The 21,411-nt window shown below is 38.9% G+C and overlaps 1 protein-coding gene across 1 annotated transcript in view; it reads left to right on the top strand.

The window, feature by feature from the left end:
- Positions 1 to 20,325, top strand: part of DSTYK (dual serine/threonine and tyrosine protein kinase) — a 41,875-nt gene extending 21,550 nt beyond the window's left edge. Inside the window, exons 3-13 of the mRNA XM_072137529.1 lie at positions 4,516 to 5,170; positions 6,796 to 7,031; positions 7,365 to 7,448; positions 8,020 to 8,196; positions 10,496 to 10,625; positions 10,956 to 11,112; positions 11,672 to 11,804; positions 12,026 to 12,139; positions 12,237 to 12,351; positions 13,500 to 13,634; positions 15,359 to 20,325. Coding sequence (XP_071993630.1) covers positions 4,516 to 5,170; positions 6,796 to 7,031; positions 7,365 to 7,448; positions 8,020 to 8,196; positions 10,496 to 10,625; positions 10,956 to 11,112; positions 11,672 to 11,804; positions 12,026 to 12,139; positions 12,237 to 12,351; positions 13,500 to 13,634; positions 15,359 to 15,540 — 2,118 coding nt within the window. The 3' untranslated portion in view covers positions 15,541 to 20,325. The remainder of the gene's footprint in view (positions 1 to 4,515; positions 5,171 to 6,795; positions 7,032 to 7,364; positions 7,449 to 8,019; positions 8,197 to 10,495; positions 10,626 to 10,955; positions 11,113 to 11,671; positions 11,805 to 12,025; positions 12,140 to 12,236; positions 12,352 to 13,499; positions 13,635 to 15,358) is intronic.
- The last annotated feature ends 1,086 nt before the right edge of the window (positions 20,326 to 21,411 follow it).

Consider the following 21,411-nt stretch of genomic DNA (forward strand, 5'->3'; position numbering starts at 1 on the left):
GTTGGCATTTTCCAAGTGAAATCTGGAAAACCATGCCTTACCTAGTGCAGGCTTAATTTTACAGATTCTCTTTAGACTTTTAAAGGGAACCTAATGCTCTTCTTTAGCTAAAAGTGATTTCCCTATTCCATCCCCATAAATTTTTATCTTCTATTACCTGGCATAAGAAGGGGGTGTATCCTGCTCAGACGGCCCCTCCCATCTACTCCTCCCCATGTCTCTTCTCAGTATTTCATGTGACCAGGGTGATGTCATCTAAACTACTTCACAAAGTTAGTTGCACCGTCTACCTCATGTATGATCACATGCCGATATTATGGTATTATCACAGCATGCATTTTGTGTAATCAAATGCATACATGGGGTAGACGGTCATCATAGGACCTTAGATGACATCATCCTGATCACAAGTGGCCAGTGATGTAACAGAGCTCTCTCTCAATGTTCCTCTAGCTAGGGAGGGAAGAGGTGTGTATAATTAAGACTGCGGTTCTGGTAGCACCCCACAGGCTCATTTTGCACCACTTTCAATTTATTTTTTTTGGTTATGAATTACTTCTACGTGCAATAACTTATTTTTCAATCCATATAGCTTATGATTTTGGGGGGATGAGTTCTAGGAATCATTTACACGGATAAGGGCAATGCTTTTTAATCAGTTTTTGAAGAAGCCTTTTTTTTTTTTTTTTTTTTTTTTTTTGGGGTGGGTCAATTTGCAAAACCCTTTCTCTTTAAACGAAGCACAGAAATGTGTAGTTTTTATGTTTATCGTACATTTAACATAAAAACTTTCTCTGAATAAAGCAATATTTAGAAGGGTTTTTTTTTTACATTTTTAATGGACGTAATTTGCATAATGAAATCCTTTTTGGGGTTTTTTTTTTTCTTTTTGGGCTTACTTTTGGGGTTCATAGACCTTTTTTATCGCATTGATAGATAATTAAAAATGGTCAATACAAAATGAATTGAGGCTGCTCTGAAGTCCTTCAGTGGACCCTGAGCTGCTGTGTGATACCATTGGAACCCTGCAATCACAGTGTCCTCTCTGCTGCTTGGTCCATGTCAACGCCATACATGGGATATTGCAATGACCACTGTGAAAACCCAATATGGTCGCCATTTCGGCGTTAAGGTATGCACTTTGCAAGAAAAAAAAATCTGTCTATTGTATTCTGAAAAAAAATCAGCGAAACGCGCGTCGGGGTGTAGTTTATTGGCCTCCTGTGGACCCCCATTATACCTGTCATCATGCTTACGGGTAAGGACTCTATTTGATTTTGTGCAAAGTGGGAGCCGGAAGGTACCTCCGGCCCCTATCGTACATAGGATCCAACTAAGGGGATATTTCTCTATCCATATTCCCGTTTGCATCATTTACCATTTACTTATTAGACATTTTTGTCTTTATATTACTATTTACTTATAGGTTTTGGGGTGTCTGCAGGGGCTTATGCTTTCCGTGGCTGCCCCATTTTCCATCAGGGGCCACTTGTTTCCCCTTATTGTCTTTCCCTATTATGTGATAGAATTTCTTTTTGTATATTGTGTATTATTTTCATAATAAAATTCATTATTAATTTTACTTTTGATGATTTTTTGTGGCTCTCCTTTTTGGGTCATCTATTGTATTCTGACCCCGGTAGGCTGGTTTATGGAGCTAAGTAAGGTGGACCAGCTTCTATTTTCACGGATACTATTTGGAGAAATATGACCTTTTTTGATCAGTTTTTATTCAAAAAGATGTTAATGAGGAAGTTTTGGTTTTTGAAAACCAAACACAAAAATGAAAAATGGCTGCAATGTTAAAGAAAAATCATTTAAAAAATAAACAAACCCTACAAATACTCACCTCTGCTCTTCTTTCTCTTGATCCCGGCACTGTCCTCCGCTAGCAGGGAGCACCTAGAAAAGATACTTATAATAAGCAGCACGGATTCAAGATGTCCTTGCGCTCCGAGCTTCTAATTTGCACGGCCTCGGCACCTCCCTCTCCCATGCTGGGAGCATGTTAGGATAATTAGCCGTCTGGAGCGCTGGACATCCTGTCCCCGCCCTCTGTGCTGATAAATTATAAGTTTCCTTTTTTTCTAGGTGATCCTCGTGTGTCAAGGCTACCAACTGACAGCACCAGGATCCAGATGAAGAGGAGTGAATATTTGAAGTGTGTTTTTTTTTTTTTTTTTTTTTTTTTTTTTGTGGTCTAATTCCTTTTAAGGTTAATATTTCAAGACTCCACCTACAATATACATCTTATGTGCCCTCTTGTTGGCAGTGTGGGAATAAGCTTATTTTTGGCTACCCTGTCTTTCCATGTCCTTTTATCATAAAGACTTTGACGTCACCCATTCCAGTTGAAGAACTTGCAGTTTTCTCTCCCATATTTGTCATTGTCAGCTCTCTGCTCAGAGGGCCCTTTATTCCCACAGGAATAGTTTCATTCCCATAAAGCAGGAGCTCTAGTTTCTCTAGTGTACAAGGTGAACACAAGTAAGGAAGTTTATAAGTTCATTTTGGATTTCTTAGGAGATTGGTGTGTATTGTTGGGTAAATTATTGTGAAAGCAATATTTAGGCTGGTGTTTCCATAGGGGGAAGGGTAGAAGCCATGGCAGATAGTGTGGCTGAGCCCCTGCTTTTTACCATGGTCGGAAGTTAGCAGCAGTGGGTGTGCGGCTCAGGTCCACCAGTAGATGGGAAACAATCAAGTATCTCTTTACTACTGCCTTTGCTTTTAGTTTTACAGCAACTTTCTTAGTCCTAACTTGTGAAGTCTCGAATCTCACAACCAAAGTTGCCATGTAGCCTTACTTGTAGTATATATGTACATCGAGTCTGATGTAAAACCACAGATCCTGAAACTAAAGCCTAGCAAAAGGAAAAAAAAAATAAGTCATTGACTTTGTATTGCTTTTTTGCTTTTGATGCTTCTCTGCTCTGTGGTTGTTTTTGAGCTCTGGCTTCCTCCTTTGTATAACGGTCCTACGTCTGACTCATCCGTCCCATTGCTAGCTCTCATGCGATCCCCGCCCTTCCCTTCCCCCGGCATAGAAGATATTTTTTCCTTTTGGGAAGTTGGAAAGTGGCGCAGTTATTCTTTGAGTTTGAGAACTGTAACTTTTTTTTTTTTTTTTTTTTCTTTTTTGTCTATCCATACGGATCTTAGACCGGGGTGTGTGTATAATTTTATATCTATCTCGGTCAATGCTAACTATGTAACATATGTGATTCACTCTTGCAGGTGATTTTCTAGGCTCATAATAGTATTTATAGATCGCGCTCTGATTTCCAGGTATTCTCCCTTTGGAGATGGTAACGCTGATTTGTCACTGGTCAGTGCTGATTTGTTCGCTTTGAGGTTTATTTGCAGAAATCTCATTACAGTAGTTTGTAAAACAGATTGGTGCTTTAGATTTTTCTGACAAGTTATCACTGCAGGACTTCTTTCACCATGAGCAGCGTACACGTGTCATTTGTGAGGCTGCCGTTTGTTCAGCATGCTTTTATGTTGCAGTTGATGGGGAATCTTGATAATTTGATCATTTTGATTGCACTCGGCTTATTTTGCTGCTGACCTAAATGAGGAAAGCACAGCTTCCTTTTTTTTTTTTTTGTTTTTTTTTTTGTTTTGTTTTGTTTTCAGACTTCAGGCTGATACACGGTTCAGACATTGGCCAAAAGTAAAATGATGGCAAAAAAAAAAGTGCCACTTACACCCAAAGCCCCTTTCTTCAGGGAACAAGAAATCTGGTATTGCATGGGGGGGGGGGGGGTTCAAATAAAACCACATCCGGCAATGTATTCATTTTTGACTAAGGTTTTTATTTTTTTTTGTTTTCATCTTGTTCACATTATTCATCTACATCTTATAATAATATAATAAATCTTTATTTGTATAGCGCACACATTACGCAGCGCTGTACAAAGCTTGTCAACCTAACAGTATGTTTTGGAGTGTGGGAGGAAACCGGTATGTTGACATGGGTGGGATTCGAACCCAGTACCCCAGCACTGCAAGGCAGAAGTGCTACCCACTCAGCCACCGTCATCACCAAGTTGTTCCAAACTTTTGCATCTCAAATGGAAATTGTTGTGGCACTTCATGGAGATCTGAAATCCAGGAAATAAGATATACCGTAATATAGCATTAAAGCTCTAATCAAGCTCAAATAACATTTTAATCCAGTTACATTTCCCATATTCGGTGGAATGGTGATGGATATTACCACTCTGATATGTATTGAGTGTTACTATAACTTTTTGATTTCTGGCCCTTGATTGGCACCTGACGATTAAAGTGAGAGTGGGACGTACCTTATATATCTCAAAGGATTAGTCTAGTATTGAGACCAATTTCTCTCCATCACCTCTTGATTAACAGTGCAACAGCATTGAAAGGAAACAATACCTTTTCTTTGTAGTGCAGACGTGTTAAGGTCTTGTGTAATCCACAAAATCTCCATATCTAAGTTCTCATCACTTTTTTTTTTTGTTTTTTTTTTTGTTTACTTTTTCACAGGACGTTGACATTGTGGTTTCTCCTTGTCGGGGATCTCAACCAGCATCTACCACTCTGGAAGATTATGTAGACCATGTGCAGTCGGTGATTGTGTATGCTGTAAGTGAGGAACTCCTGTCTACTCAGGATGAAGAGGAGCTTACTGATATTAAGGCGAAGTACAAACTTCCAATCTTCTTCATCCGAACAACTCCTAAGGACAAACTGATAAGTAGCTCAGATGGTGGGTGCTCACCACTACATGAGCAGCTAACAGAACTTGGCTATCTGAAAAGAGGTATATGTAGTTGTGGCGCTGCAGGATCTGGCAGTCCAGCCCCTAATCTTCTGGTTGAACAGTTTGAGAAGTTGCGTCTGCTAAGCGGTTTCTCCCGGCAGGTGCTGCAGATGCACCTTGTTGATGCAGCAATGGTCCTCAACATGGTGCACAGTCGTTGTTTAGACTTGTTTATTAATAAGGCGTTTGACATGCGGAGAGACCTTCAGATTACTCCTAAGAGACTAGAGTACACACGCCAAAAGGAGAGCGAGCTTTACGAATCTCTCATGATGATCTCTGATCGCAAACAAGAAGAACTGAAGGACATGATAGTGGAAACCCTAAACAGCATGAGAGAGCAGCTACTGGAGGATGCTGCCAACATGGAATTCAAAGGTTGGTGTTTGCTAGTCTCTGCATGTACTTGTAGAAAGGCAATGTACAGGCTGTCATGGCTATTTTCGGAACTCCCTACAACACGACCTCTTCTTAGTGACTGCACGACCTATATTTTATTGAGATGTATGCCGTATCCTGTGAGGGTATTGGATTGAAATAACCCTTGAGTGTTATCCTTCAATTTAGTAATGTATACTAAATATAACTGAATATGACCTACTTATGTATGTGTACACTTCCTGGTCATACCCCTCAGATATGAGATAAGGGTTCTTATAATCACAGTAAGTTAAGTTGTTTGCCGTTTTCAACTTGTTTCTCTACTTCTACAAACTAAAAAACTGAGTGCGAAGGTGATTTCCCAGCTTGGAAGAACTATGCTGCCGCTTGCTACTTTACCTGTTTGCACAAAACATGTCACCCGTCCTCCCAGGTCTAATTTCACGGTGAACTTAAATATATTTTTAAAGTCCCAAAGGGAAATCTGCAATAACCATGCCTCCCAAAATGGTGTTATTTAACATAGCAATTCTCTTTTCATCATCAAATTATTGTAAAGGGTCTAGTGAACAGTTTAAAGCTTGAAACCTGTAGTGTAATGAAGAATTACATTTATAGAGGGCTCTACTTAATATAATTAAGAGGTTAAAATATATTTTATAGAATTCCCTCTTTTATGTTAACTCTTTCCAGTTTACCCTGAAAGTAACCAAAGTAATGATCCTCCTTCAGACTCTCGGTGTACGGTCACACATAGTGCTTTTAGAAACGGGTGCTTGATTCCGTTTCTGTTTTAAACGTTAAATACCAAAAACGAAGACTTCTGTTATTTCAAAACAATACATTGTATTCAAGTGACTGTAATAGAAAGCTTCTTTTATCCATCTTCTGTGCTACATCCATGTTGCCATGAACTAGGTCGATTGTGCCTTGTACAGTATTGTCTAGTGCAGCCCTTTTCCTACACCTGATACACATTTATAACTTGTATAGCACCATTTCCATGTGGGGGACAGTCTTGCACATTTTGGTAGAGCGTTTGAGTATAGGGAGTCCATGGGAGAGGTCCTGGTTGTGAGAAGAGTGGATGGTAATGGTATGAGGAATGGAGATTACGTGTGGGATGGTATTGGTTTAGTTCAGAGATCTAAGGAGGGGACAGGTTGTGGATGGCTTTGCAAGTCATGGTTAATAATTTAAACTGGATCAGTGCAATGGCTAACCAGCGGAGAGGCAGAGGCTAAGTTAAGAGACTGATAAAGCAGGCAATCAATAATAAAGATTAAGAGGGGCGTTGGAGAGGTGGCTGGGAGACCATCAAGAAGAATATTGCAGTAGTCCATGAAGATGAGGACATGGACTAGCAACTTTGTAGAAACTGGGTTGAGGAAGGATTAGTTGCAACATGTTCTTGAGGTGAAGGCTGGTAGTGAGGGCCTGGATGTTACTTCAAAGCAGTGTACTTTTGCGAACTTGGTTGATAGTGGAGGATGGGGTAAGCGGAGGAAAGATGACATGAATCAGACTGTACTGTTTTGCAATGCTTAAAGTTTGCATATTGTAAGGTGAATACCAAACATTTTATGTTCTTTCTATAACAAATACTTTTTCTGTCTGTCCAGGTATCTCTATCCCGCAGAATGGAGAGCCGATTGGAGTCCAGGAAGTGAAAAGCTGCATCTTTCAGATCAAAGAACTAATAATTTCACGGCTTAACCAAGCAGTAGTGAACAAGCTGATCAGTTCTGTGGATTATCTACGAGAAAGTTTTGTGGGGACACTAGAGAGATGTCTGCGTAGTCTTGAAAGGTCTCAGCAAGAGTGCTCTTCCCATGTTACAAGCAACCACCTGAAGCAGGTAAGAATCAAGCATCTGGCAGCATCACATACTTTCATTACCTTACATTTTCCTGTATGATGGACTCTATGGTAGAGTTTATCCTCCTCTACCTATGCAGTTACAAATAACAATTGGATTGTAACTTGTCATCATTACAAATGAGGAGCTTACAGTTCATCCTCCCTGACTCTATACTTATGGCATGGAGAGGATAATCTGATTTCATTCTCTGGAAAGAGGGTTCTGTCCAGAGTGACCATGTGATGCTGTACTGAAGCATCATGGGAACTAAAGTTATATGATTATTAAGTTTTGCACATCTCTCTAAAGACCACCTTATTATCGTTCTAGATATTGAATGCGGCGTATCATGTTGAGGTGACATTTAATTCTGGATCTACAGTCACTAGAATGGTGTGGGAGCAGATTGTCCAGGTGAGATTCGGTGAATATCTGAATAGTTGTACTGTCCACAAATTCAGTAGGCACAAAAGTAGGTGAGGTGAACTCCCCCAGAATTTTTTGCTTTGTTCAACATTTTCTAAGCATTTTATGATTGTATTAAAGGCTTTACAACTAGTATGCCAACGGAGTGGCTCTTTGAAAATTAAAAAAGGCGATCATATTGGTGAAAGCAGTACTTCATCGTATTATATTATACAACAGAAAAAAAAAAAAGTTTTTGGAAGTTAAGAAGACCACCACAAAAAAGGACTGAGGCCTGAAAAGGTTAAATACCGACACTAGAAACTACAATTAAATAATCCATTAAATAAGCCCTCATACAGCTCTGTACACTGGAAAAATAAAAGTTATGGATTTTTGAAGGAGGGGAACAAAAAAGGTTAGCCCACACAATAAAATCAGTGATGTATTTGGAGTACAACCCATTTCCCAGACATCAGATACCACTTGTTTGGTTAGCAGGGGTAAACAGTAGGGTTACTATGTTTTGGTCTAGAGAAATATTTATGCTTGCTGTATTAATGCCCTTGTTTTCCTGCAGATAATACAGCGCATTACCTGGGTGAGCCCACCCTCTATAACTCCCGAGTGGAAACGCAAGGTGGCGCAGGATGCCATAGAAAGTCTCAGTGCGTCTAAACTTGCAAAGCGCATCTGCAGCCAGTTCTGTAAGCGACTCAAAAGCTCTCATGAAGCTTTTGCAGCATCTCTTAAACAGGTGAGTATTGGAGATGTGTTGTGCTAGGAGTCTCTCTATACAGCGCAGTGACCTGCGAATATCTACAGCAGGCACAGTGGCATTTTATTACGCAGCAATTATGTCAGGGGCTTGAGTCAAAGTACATCCAATAAATGAATGACATTGTGTTGGTTAGTAGTAATGTGTGTGTGTTTTTGTTTTTTTTTTTTTTTTGTTTTGTTTTTTTTTTTTTTAAATTTCAATACAATAAGTGAATGCAGCATAGGTACTGCTTTTCCTTTATTTTGTCATACCTTTTCCGGTTGAAAATCGGTATCCATTGCATGCAGTTTTTAGACTATGACTATGAATGCCGTATATATTCTAGTAGAAGCCAAGACCCCTAATTTTAACACAAAAACTGGAAAAACCTATTGATACTATTATACCTAGATTATACTAGAGTATAAGCCGAGGGTGAGAAATGCATTGGTCAAGCCCCTACCCCCAATATAATGCCTGTAAGAAAAACAAACAGTGTACTCACCTTTTGACGCCCCTTCCCCTGGCAGGTCCTCTTCTATACAGCAATGCATCGGCTCCGTGTCTCTGTGCGGTCCGTCGCAGGCACCATGACATCAGCTGCTTGCTGACATCAGTGTGTTCCTATGCCGGCGCACATAGTAGAATGTCAGCGAGTGGCTGAGGTCACGATCCCTGTGACGCACCGCACAGAGACACAAAGCCGTTGCCGGAGCATAGATGTATAGAAGAGGACCTGCTGGGGGGGGGGCGGGGGTTAGAAGGGGCGTACACTGTTTGTTTGTTTTTTTTCTTGACTTGAGTATAAGCCGAGGTGACTTTTTTTCAGCACATTTTTTTGTACTTATACTCGAGTATATCCAGTACAAATGTAACATGTAAAATGTATTGGAACTCACCAGGGCTAACTAGAGGTTTATCTTAAAGAGGAATGGGGGGGCAGTTTGAGGCGCTGCTTCTGGTCTCTGACAAGACAGGTTTTCTCCTTAAAGCCTTCAATGGTTGGATTTTGATTCTAATGAATATTAAACTCAAATCTCGCATCTTAAAGGGATATTCCCGCGAAGACAAGATTCTTAAATATACTCAAGATAACAAAATAACACAGTGGGGCTTATTTACGAAGGGTCCTGCGGATCGCACTTTTGTTGGCTTTTAGAAATTTTTGGGCTTTGTGCTGCTGTGACAGCTATTTAGAAGGTGATTTTTGTCACATACGATCTGATTTTGGCACAGTCGCGACGACTTTCATGCGACAGAAATTGGGGGGCAGGCCGCCGGACAATCCAACTGAGCGCGGGATTTAACTATAAAATTGTGTTGCAAGTCATGCACTTGCATACACTTGGAACAACGAAGGTGAACTCCGGCAGACCTGAGCGGGGAAGCGGCAGATGCAGGAAATTGGGCGCACGATCTTTGTGAATCGCACTGGAGTGCATGATCGTCGAACTATTTTTGGAACTGCATCGGCTGGGTAAGTAAATGTGCCTCGGTATCTGTTAAGTGCTGTATTTTTGTTAAAAGTGAAATGGAGAATAAGTCCAACCTGTCTATATCAGTCCTGGTGTACACAATTTCAGTTGCCCCTGGACCCAACCCGGAATCTTGACTTTAGAGTTGGGAGGACATATTAGTCTCCTGTCAGATGCCCAGTCTTTATATCTGTAGCAGTGACATGAGACATATGCACAGTATAGATGAGCACCACACCCATTTCTAGTAAAGTACTTCATCGGAGAGCGGCTTTGAGTGAAATGATAATTTTATTAAGACATATGACCTCTTTCATGTTGGAAAAGTTCCTTCCAATCCAGAACCTGGAATCCTTCGGATATACAAAGGAGGTTTATATCCATTAACAGGTGACTTGCAGAGATAAATCTTCTCTTGTAAATCTGAATTTGTAAGTGGCACAGAAACATATTCTGTTGACCCCGCATTTTTCCTGCTTTTATCCCAGGTTTAATGTAATGGAGAAAAAAATGTATGCAACAGGCAAAATCTGGTCATAATATCCATACGTTTACAGATGCCACTTGAATACATTTTTAATCTAAAATGTAGCTATTTTATTTTACTATACAAGTTTTATAGGGCATATTTATTTTGTTTTGTGATACAAAACACAGTTTTGACCAGCTGAAAAGCTAGAAAATAACTTTTAATGTTCATACTTAATTACTTGCATATGCAGGTCAAATGCATAAAATAAGAATATACAATTGGGAGGATACCATTTAATGTACATCTATTGTTTAGAAAACTCTTTTCACAGAATAAATTTGCCTTTTAGCTGGAGGTTGGTCACTGTGGCAGACTTGAAAAAACGGAAGACCTTTGGCTTAAGGTTCGGAAGGATCACGCCCCGCGACTTGCGCGACTGTCTCTGGAAAGCAGATCACTGCGGGATGTTTTGTTACATGGTAAGATGTTATGTTTTCGTCAGGTTAAGGCTGTATATGTGTTGGCAATGTGAATGAGGTTTAAACAAATGTGCTGCAGCTTGTTCAATCTGTAGATTAGAATTTTAAGATACAGTGGCTACGGAAAGTATTCAGGCTCCTTTAAATTTTACACTCTGTTTCATTACATCCAATTGGTAAGAGCAAAAAAAAAAAAATCTTAGATGCTTTTTAGTCTTTAAAAAAAAACCTCCCGTATACAGTGCTCATAGTGAATGCTGTGCCTTCAGGGAGATCTTTTATACTGTATTTCTTTTTTTATTGGTTTCTCTCTTTTGTAAAATTGTATAGGCAAGCCAAGACTGGGTCGAGAACTGGGCAGAGGACAGTATGGTGTTGTCTACCTGTGTGATAGCTGGGGTGGTCACTACCCTTGTGCATTGAAGTCTGTTGTTCCTCCAGATGAGAAGCACTGGAATGACCTGGCACTAGAGTTTCATTACATGCGGTAAGTTGTCCATGTCTTGTATGTAGGTAATCCATTCCATGCCCTAAGGGAAAACTACCATTTGCTTTTATGAAGTATGAACCAAACCTACCCTGAGAATGCTGTAGCTGCACTGATGCAGAAACTTATCTTGTTTATTCCCTGAACTGAGTGGTTTTGCTGACAAAACAATTATAAAATTATGATAATGAAGCTCTGTTGCTCCTGTGGTTGCCTGGGCGTTCTCCTTGCAGTGATAATGCACTGCTCCAGCCTTGTCCTGACCAATGTAAGCCGAGAATACATATCACGGTGTTGTCCCTGACAGGCAGAGGTAATCAATAACCAACACCAACAAGATATGTTTCTGCATCAGTGTCGTTACAGCATTCTCAACGTATGTTTGGTTCACAATGCATAAAAAAAATGGTATGTTTCCCTTAAATGTGTGGTTTTCATGGTTTAATTTTCAGGATTTGGAAGTTAACCACATAACATAAAAGTCAATACACATTAGGTAATTTTTGTCAAAATGTTAATTTTACTGTGTTTGTCCCCCCTTTTTTTTTTTTTTTTTTAGATCATTGCCAAAACATGAGCGTCTTGTGGATTTGCATGGCTCTGTCATTGATTACAGCTATGGAGGAGGCTCCAGTATTGCAGTCCTACTGATCACAGAGCGTCTTCACAGGGACCTCTACGCAGGGCTTAAGGTAAGGGAATAGTTTATGTGCTGATCATCATGCAATGGATGTCAACTGATTCGCTTTGGCAGGTTTGTTTTGCATCACTGTTTTATTTGTTTTTAACACAATCTGCATTGGAGAATTGTTTGTTTGTTTGATGGCCATGCTGAACCTAGGCTTATTGTGTCTGGCCTTGGATGATCTTTTAAAATCCACATAGAAGTTTCAGAGTTTTGTTTTCTGCTCAGGCTGGGCTTCCTTTGGAGACGCGACTGCAGATCGCTTTAGATGTGGTGGAAGGCATCCGTTTTCTACATAGCCAGGGGCTGGTCCACAGAGATATCAAACTGAAGAATGTCTTGGTAAGAGTCTATAAAGTTAACCTGAATTGTCAATTGGCTTATGTCTGTTTTAATGCTGGAAGGGATATGTATATAATTGTGTCTAATATTTTTACAGTTGGATAAGCCGAACCGAGCAAAGATAACTGATCTGGGTTTCTGCAAGCCGGAGGCTATGATGTCTGGCAGCATTGTAGGAACTCCTATACACATGGCACCGGAGCTCTTTTCAGGTAAATTTTCACATCATGTCGTCAGGCTTCCTGAAAGTCATGCTTGATGTTAAGGGGGCAGGGGCAGCCTTACAAGGTAGCAGAAGAGGGTTGGTTTTCCTTGTCTCAACCTGGAAAACTTATTTGTATATCTCCCATTTGTATTTTTGAAAAAAAAGCTGCTAATATGTGCCATAGTTTGGTAGGTCTAGATTGAGGAGGATACTAAGATATAGTATGTAATATAGTGACGGGGGAGAATGAGGGGAGCTACATAGTGTACTTTTCTCAATACTGCATGTAACTCGCTATACTAGCTCCATCTTGGCGAGGTGATCCAGATATTTTAGACTTGCATATTACAAGGGGAGATATTATTCCAGGATTTAGATAAATTTTCTCCCTATTCATACCATGGCATTGGCTCAATCATGGGTACATGCCGATGTTGAATTACGTGGTCGTATATACCTTTGTGCAGTGATTATTTCAACTCTATTTTGATGCATTGGGACTTTCTTGAGCTCAGAATATGGGTACAGATTCAAAGGGTAATGGTTTTTACAAAGAAATTTTTGACTAATTTTCAGCTCTTCATGGTTTTCCACCTCTGCTTGCTAGGTTACTAGACTCCAATCTCATGAAACCTGTGAGTACATCACATGACCATAGACTTATTTTTATTCTCTGCTAGTAAACTACAAAGATTTCAATGAATAACAGCAAGCTGATATCTTTAAAGGGAATCTACCACCAGTATGAAGCCCTGATGCAAATGAGCCTGAGGGGCTCCATAGCTGTTAATGGAACCTGGTGCTCCTCAGGCTCATTTGCATACAGTCTTTCATCCTGGTGGTAGATGTCCTTTAAACCATGAGAAATTGATTAAAAAAAAAGAAGACCAGAGAAAAATTACTCACATGTTGTGGAAGAAATTAATACAGCTGAAAACATGCTAAATTATTTCTCAGATCTACAGTATGCTGCCACGACCTTTAAAATTTGTTCCTTTGCTACCCTAAACCTGTCATGATTTTAAGATATCCCATTGAGAGCATTTCGGGATGACTGACAATATTATCACTTGTGAAATCCTGTGGTTGTACATGTGGACTTGAGGAATATAAAAGCTGTATAGTCTGACTTGCTTTGAACTGTTGTTCCTTTAGGAAAATACGACAATTCTGTGGATGTTTATGCGTTTGGGATCCTGTTTTGGTACATTTGCTCAGGATCCGTGAAACTTCCAGAGGCGTTTGAGAGATGCTCAAGTAAAGACCATCTATGGAATAATGTCAGAAGAGGTAAACTGTTGCATGATAAAATGTCCTCAGTATTGAAGTGTCAGCATAAGGCCCAGGCACTTCTTTCATCAGCCACTGTTGTCCTGCTTAGGGACTGTATAGTATGGGGACAGTCTTGCGTATGGTTGTACTTTATGGCGAATAGGAGTTGGCAATGAATAAATCCAATACATGGTAATAGTCCATTATATGAATACTGATGACTATGTTTGCTCTACTAACTGAGAATGGAAAGGAAGGGGGGAGATTTGAGTTCATTGGATTAAGGAGTGCAGCAAAGTATATCAGGGCATATTCATTTACAGATTAGGACCTAATGAGCTGTATCCATGTTACACGATATAATGCATTGCAATACAGAATATTTGGGCTACTTCTGAGTTGATGACATCTAGAGGAACTAAAATAAATAAAAAGTTCTTTAAAAATTTTTTTACCATGAAGCTGCTTATCTCATACACAGAAAAAGTAAACATTTGGGTTGTAATGGATGTTGTAATGCCAATTACTGTAGTTTTTATCAGATTATTTAACGTGTTCAGTCAAAACCATAATTAACATGGCCGTTTAATGGACCTGGTAAATAAGAAGTGCCTTAAACCTGAAAATTCCAGCTAAAACTTTAATAGCAAGCCGTTATATAGTTATGTAAACAGAGTAGTAAATACCATTATGGCACTTGGCGGATTGTTGTAAAAAGCCAGCAGAGTTCTGTTTCATAGGTTAATAATGTACATACCTGTACCAGCACTCTACAGTAAGATTGTGGGTGTCAGTCTGTACTGAATGACCGCTAATAAAGGCCCCCAGATCTGACCCAATCATTCTTCAGAGGCTTTGTTTAAAGGAAATCTACCATCAAAATCATTCATAATAATCCAGGTACACTTACTGATGAATCCATGCACCGTGACTGTGATAATCTTATTTGTTATCCATGGCCTCCTTTCTAACCTCAACATTTTAAAATTATTTTAATTAAACTGAAGGGCTCCTGGGTGCATTACCAGAGCCCCTGTGCTGTGGATTCACCGGCTGTTGTCTCACTGCTGCAGAGGAAGTTTTAGCACATGGTGGGGCATAACAGCCTACGAAGCTACAGCACAGGAGGGTTATTCTAATACCCCCAAGGGCACTTCGGGCTCATTGGTACCGACTAGAATTTTTTAGTGTATTTTAGAAGGAAGGAGGCCATGGTTAACAAATATTAGAAGATTACTGCAATTACGCTGCCTGTATCTGAGTAAATGCTCCTGGGTTATCACACTTAATTGATGATGGCTTTCTCTTAACAGATGGCTTCACACTAATACGGATGGCGTGTAACTACAAGGAATCAAATTATTCACAGTATTGTTGGGACAAATTAAAACCGTGATAAAAATAAAATATACCTTAAAAAAAAAAAAACCAAACAAAATGGCATCTAGAAAAACTACAACTTGTCAAAAAACAAAAAGAAACAATTTGGGGAAATTGTACTGACCAGGAGAATAAATGTGTTCTGTCACCTGCTGAATACCGTAAATTCAAAACTTCAAATGATGTTGGAATTGCATTTTCCCTTTTTTTTTTTTTTTCCCCCAATAATAAAAGTTCATGAACCTCAAACCTCAATATTATTAAAATTCAACCCTGTAATGGTGAAAACTGAATTTTACTTAACAATGTATGGCTTTTAAAAGATTAGGGTGAAAAACAACATCTGTATTCTTTCCTGACAGGTGCTCGTCCTGAGAGGCTCTCGGTCTTTGATGAGGAGTGCTGGAAGTTGATGGAGGCCTGCTGGAATGGAGACCCCTCTCAACGACCCCTGCTAGGCATTGTGCAGCCCATGCTGCAGGGTATCATGGACAGACTTTGCCGCAGCCAGGAATCTAACAAAAACCTGGAAGATTCAACCTGAAGACAATCCAGATCTGTAGCAGTTGTGGATATTTAGATGCTGCCTATTGACTCCTTGTAGAGTGTGAAGATGAAGCGAGCTCCTAGATGACCTGGCATGCTTAGCCCTGTGCATGCTGTCTTGCAGTAGAATAAAGCTGTGGGAAGAGCTATTCTTTGCTCGCCTGCAGTTGTCTTCTCTTTCCCCACCCCAAGTCTTTCTCCAACACAGGACTGGTGGCTTTTGAACAAACTTGCACACAGTCAAACTCCAACATGCTCCTGTTTATAGGACATTGCTTTTGTTTACAGCGGGTGCTAGAAAGCTGTGTGAACATCTCCAGAACATGTGATCATGATGGATTACTATTCCTCTTTGAGAAGTGATTGAAGGTGGCTTTCTTGATGGGGAACTCGATTTAGAATCCATTAATGAAATGAACACTATTGGGTTGTAACCTTTTAACGGACTGTTCCCTCCCCCCCTTATTGACCACTATTTACCTAGTTTGCAGATCACTCCACCAATTTGTTTTTCCCTATATGGTTCAAAGCAATTGTTTCCTTTGGTCTCCATGAGTTGTCCTATAATACAGGAGATGAGACTGGATTGGTTTGTGTTAAAGGTGCTGCACATTTTAAATGCACTCTAGCTTTTTAATGATGCTCAGTATATTTTCATTTTTTTTTTATTAACTATTTGACCCCGCTGAGGGTCAGGGGAAGGAGACCAGAATCTCTTCCAGCTGCTGGTCCAGTAAAGTTTATGCTATCATGAATTATTAGGTATTTGAGGGATTTCTGTAACCAAAGCTTAACTATTGTACTATAACAAGTTTAATTCAACTTTAGCTTAAAGTGGGTAAAAAAAAAAATGGCTTCTTTCTTCAAAAAACAGCATGGCACCTGACCATGGTATTTTCTGGTATTTGTAGCTCAGTTTTTTAAAAGAAAAAATCCATGTTTTTTAACCCCTTTATGTTTCAAGATCTGCTAGCTGTCCGTAAAGTATCCACTTGGTTCTTATTGGGCTGTTGCATGACTTATTATAGTGCTCTGCTATGCAGAACATAGCCATGGTAGAGATTCCACCTCTGTAAATGGTGAATATTTTATTGACGGCAAGCTGAGATGTATTAGAAGGTTTTGAGACAATTTGTGTAATACAAGAACAAGCTTTAAGTACATAAAACTCCATGTCCAGAAAGTTGCTTCTGGTACCTATAGTATGGGAAGTTCTCTTTGCAGTGATGGGTATAAGTGTTTTCACTGTGCAATAAGGAGCAGGAGCAGTAACGTCAGCAATGCTAATGTTATTCTATGTGCTGTTTACCTAGTAATGAAACACTATTGTTCATAAGCAGTAATGTACTGTACCTGTATTGCTTGTTTGTATTGTTTCTGACTCTTTCTGTTTTCCAGATTTCTATAAACACAAAGAACTTGACATGTAAAATATGGCTAATAGTGGCTCTAAGTTTTAAAAAGTTTAATGGCCTATAACTCGGTTTAATAATTTTATTAAAAGCTAAAATAATAAAAAGTGCCTTGCTATAATGCAATGTGTTGAGTTTCACGTTCTGCTATGTGCTGTGAGCTTTTGGTAATAAGTTCACAGAAGTTTTCTCCCTGATGTGCTTTTAACTCAGACCTACTTCCTAAGCTGGCCAAACACCCAAATGGTTGAGTGAGCAAAATTCTTAGTGGAATTGTTCATATACATGGTCCCAACAGCAATGTAAAATACTACACCGATTTTGAATAAGTGTATAAAGAAAAACCTGGCACATTGTGGCGGATAGACAGCTGGGGTCATATGACATGAATGGAATAAGCAAAGTTTTATTTTTTAGCATGACAATATTAAGTTGTGAACAATTTTCAAACAGACAAAATGTCCAATTCTTGCCTATAACACTGATTGTATGTACTTGGCCAGCTTTAAAGGGGTATTCTGGGTGTTAATTCAAGATAACCAATTCATACTATAGGGGATGAATATCATCCAGTACTCTATTTTTAATGAGTTGTGACCTTCTAGTAAGTGCTGCTTTTGCTCAGCGAGCCAGTGACCTCATTTCCCTTTGTCACATGGCGTGGCTTGTACAGTGGGTGTGCATGGTACAATCTACAGTGTTGTGAAGGGGCTACAGCACTTGTCTGAATGCTCTGACCTTTGACGCTATAGACGCTGACATTTTTCTATAAACTAAAGTTGAGTTGTTTTATGTTACACAAAAGATCCTGAAAACAAACTTTAAGAAATGTACAGCCCTGTAAAAATGGTTTAACTTTTTAATTGATTTCCGTGCGAATTCCAGTTTACTAAAGAAATTACAGGAAAAAAAAATTAAATTTGATAAAGCAGTAGGTGAGCTGCGCTGGTTTCAGATGACTGTACAGTCTGTGGGATGGCCACGGTTTCTGTTGCTTGGCTATAGTGTATTGCATGATCTGTAATACACATGGTAAAATTCAAGCAATCTTTTGTGATTTGAAGAGGTGAAGAGAGGATGTTAGATTCCTCGGAAGTGTACTATACTGTAGTGTATCCCCCAGCAGGACAGGCATACACTAACCTGGTAAATGGAGCCACACTGACAGGTTCTTAAACTGTCTGTACTTTAGAAAGTAAGAACAAATTTGCTTTCAACTTCTATCAACCAAGATGTTATGCATTAGATGGCTGAAAAGAGAATTTAATTTTTTTCCCCTTGCCTTTCCAAATTATTAAAATGGCATTTATATATGTACAGGTGGTCCCAGACGTAAGGACACTCAACTTACAGATGGCCCACTGTGATTTCTGGTGATGCTCTCTAAATGCTTTACTTTAGTCCCAGGCGGCAATGATCAGCTGTAAGGTGTCTGTATTGAAGCTTTATTGATAATACTTGTTCAAATTACAGCACAAAGTTTGAAAATCCAATTGTCACAGGGACAAAAAAATTACTTATACATGCAAAAATATCTCACCTTAACATCGGTTCACATGACAAAAAAGCTTTCAGAGTTGAACTGGTTACTTAATTCCGTGCATCCACCAGGTCTTTAGTTAGACCACTTATTAGTGTGAGGTAATGGCTGCCCCCTATTTCTGCAACGTTAAGGGTTTGCATTTTGTTTTAATGGTGTAGAGAAATATTTAAATTGTAGAATCTGTTTCTATGAGCTGTATATTTTGTCTGGCTTTGGTTTTAGATTTTGGTGCCAGATTGAGTTGTTATATTTGGCGATCCTCTTTGGACCTCAATGTCTATATTGTATACATTACAACCTTTACATCTTGTAGTTTGACCTATGTAGCACATTATTTGATGTAAATAAATGGCAGAGAATAGTAAAATGTCTTCAGCATTTTTTTCACTTTTCTTAACTGGCTGACAACAAATTGAGTGTTGATGAAGTCAGGTGTGGCCCATGTGAATATATTGTATTGGGTCTCCATCCTTCAATGTCTTTTACCTGTTATTTTGGGGTCACTGCTCCATCCATTAAGCATTTAACCATTGTGGGGTATTCTATGCAGCATTTTAAGGTACATGCCACTCTATAGAACATAAACTTACCCATAAACATTCACGGCTTTTGGCCCCAGACTGCTCTTCATGATTTCCTGTAACACAGAATTGAAGAAAACCCATTTTATAGAAAGATGCAGTAAAGCTGCTTTTATAGGTATGGTCTTTGTGTGTAATGTTAATATATTTGTCAGAAGCTGACTGTGTAGTCTCACAAAATCGTCAACACACGTTACTCTTTTTTTGTTTATATAAATGTTTACATATATGTTTGTATGCACTTTAACAGGGGGATCTGAAACGACAATCCCTTCTATATAGCACATGTACTCTGGTGGAGATATTTACTCAAATTAGCACTTAAATATTTGTTTTATTCACCCCACTTAATCCTTTGTAATCCTTTGTAAATACTGAACATATAATACTGAACCTATAAATACTGATCCCATATAACAGGAGCAAGCACATCCGCATATCATTACAAAGACCTGAGTGTCCTACTAGAATTGCTTATTCTTCCAGCAGATGGCCTAGTCATAGACCGGATATACCCCAGCATCTCATCATGTATTAATCTCACATTTTAAATAGATGATTTCTATTGCTTATTATGGCTTTTGCTAATATGGGTTAGTGTATTACTAGCACATTTGGGCACATGAGACTACAGCGATTGCACACCCCTTTACAGGTGACATGCAAAAGCCAAGTGAAACTCTCCTTCGCAACAAGTTGGTGTGACTTTTTTAATGCACAAACTTAACAAAACTTGGAATGCAAGGATGTCTTGCAAAACCTAAGCAAGTTGGGGAATGTGGAAAATGCAGTGTTTGCTGTATTACATTTTTTTTCCTTTTTAAGCAATCCTTTATGAATTCTATTGAATGCATTTTTTTTTCACTTGTCCATTTATTTTCAGATTCTGAAACGATCCCATCAGGCAGTAGGTCTTCATTTATTAAAACTTCTCAATCAATGGCAGAATTGTTTGTGATCTTTGTGGCAGCCAAATGCAGCTCAGATTTCTTGTTTTCTAGAGAGTCCTATTTGGTTAATAAGGTCACAGATCTATATGTTTTATTGTCATGCATAAGACCTATATAGATGCCCATGTTATTTTGTTTTAAAATGTCTGAATTTGAACTGTTCTACAAACACTAACACTGTACATGTGTATTTTATGAGAATACCACTGTAGTTTTTATATAACTATGTACTACATGTCAACTATTTAGACCATACTATAATGTGTAATTTACCATTAAACTCCTTGACTAGATTAATCTTTTGATTTTTTTTCTTTTGTATTTTATGGGGAGGGGCAATGTACTTGTCCTTGTATTGTCTTGTTGGATCAATGGCATTTTCAGTCTATAGATTCCTTAATCATTTGGGACACTTAAAGTTTGTATAGTTCTGTTTATAAGTTTGTATTTTTGTCAGCACACATTCACGACATAGACCAAAATCTTATAATCGCCTACATACCTTTATATCTCCTTGGAGAAGATGATGAAATTATTTTAATGTCATTAAATTTTTATGAAAATTATGTAAATGAGTGAGGGCTCCCGCTCAATTAACATCTATGGGACCCAGAGTCCCTCATGCTCATTTACAAAATAAAAGCTTTAAAAATTATGCAAACACATCAGAAGCTAAAAGATGAGCACATCCTGCCAGAGGGGGCACACACCAGCATGTAAGTGTGCTTAGTTTACAACTGCTGGGGAAAACGCTTGCAGACCCGGTTACTCATAATCAGATGTTGCACTGCAATTGTCCCAAATGTAGTGAAATGGAAATTAACATGGCAAATTATGTACAATAATGGAAATTTTAGGGAAATTGTTGTAATTGCTATGCTAAATCTTGGGGGTTGTCAGAAGCAACTAATTCTAATTGTTGTTCATAAACTTGTTGGTTACACTAGTTGGCTTCCCATCTATTGTGTATTGCAGCTATTATATAAACCCCTTAATTATATTACATATTGGTGTCATAATAAAATACTTGTATAGGACCCCTCATATAAATTTTTCAATATATAAATAGGGCGCTGTACCAACATAATGAAATATTTTCCTCAATGGTTTGACGTATAAATTGATATTTTTACGTACCTTCTGGCATCACCAGGTCTCAGACATTCTGCTGTCTTTGGTTTCACGATTTCCTCAGGGTTAAATAAAGCTTTATTGCACGGTTTCCACACAGTGTCCTAGCCTTGGAGACTGAGCAGGATGTTGATTCCTGATGCATAATGCTACATGCTCATGTCCATTATTTTAGGATGCGTGCTAGCCATTATTTCAAAGTCTAACACCAAGGTCTTTCTATGGGCTCACGCACATGTCCGTAGTTTCTGC

The sequence above is a fragment of the Engystomops pustulosus genome, chromosome 2 (genome assembly GCF_040894005.1).
Source record: "Engystomops pustulosus chromosome 2, aEngPut4.maternal, whole genome shotgun sequence".
NCBI classification, from domain to species: Eukaryota; Metazoa; Chordata; class Amphibia; order Anura; family Leptodactylidae; genus Engystomops; species Engystomops pustulosus.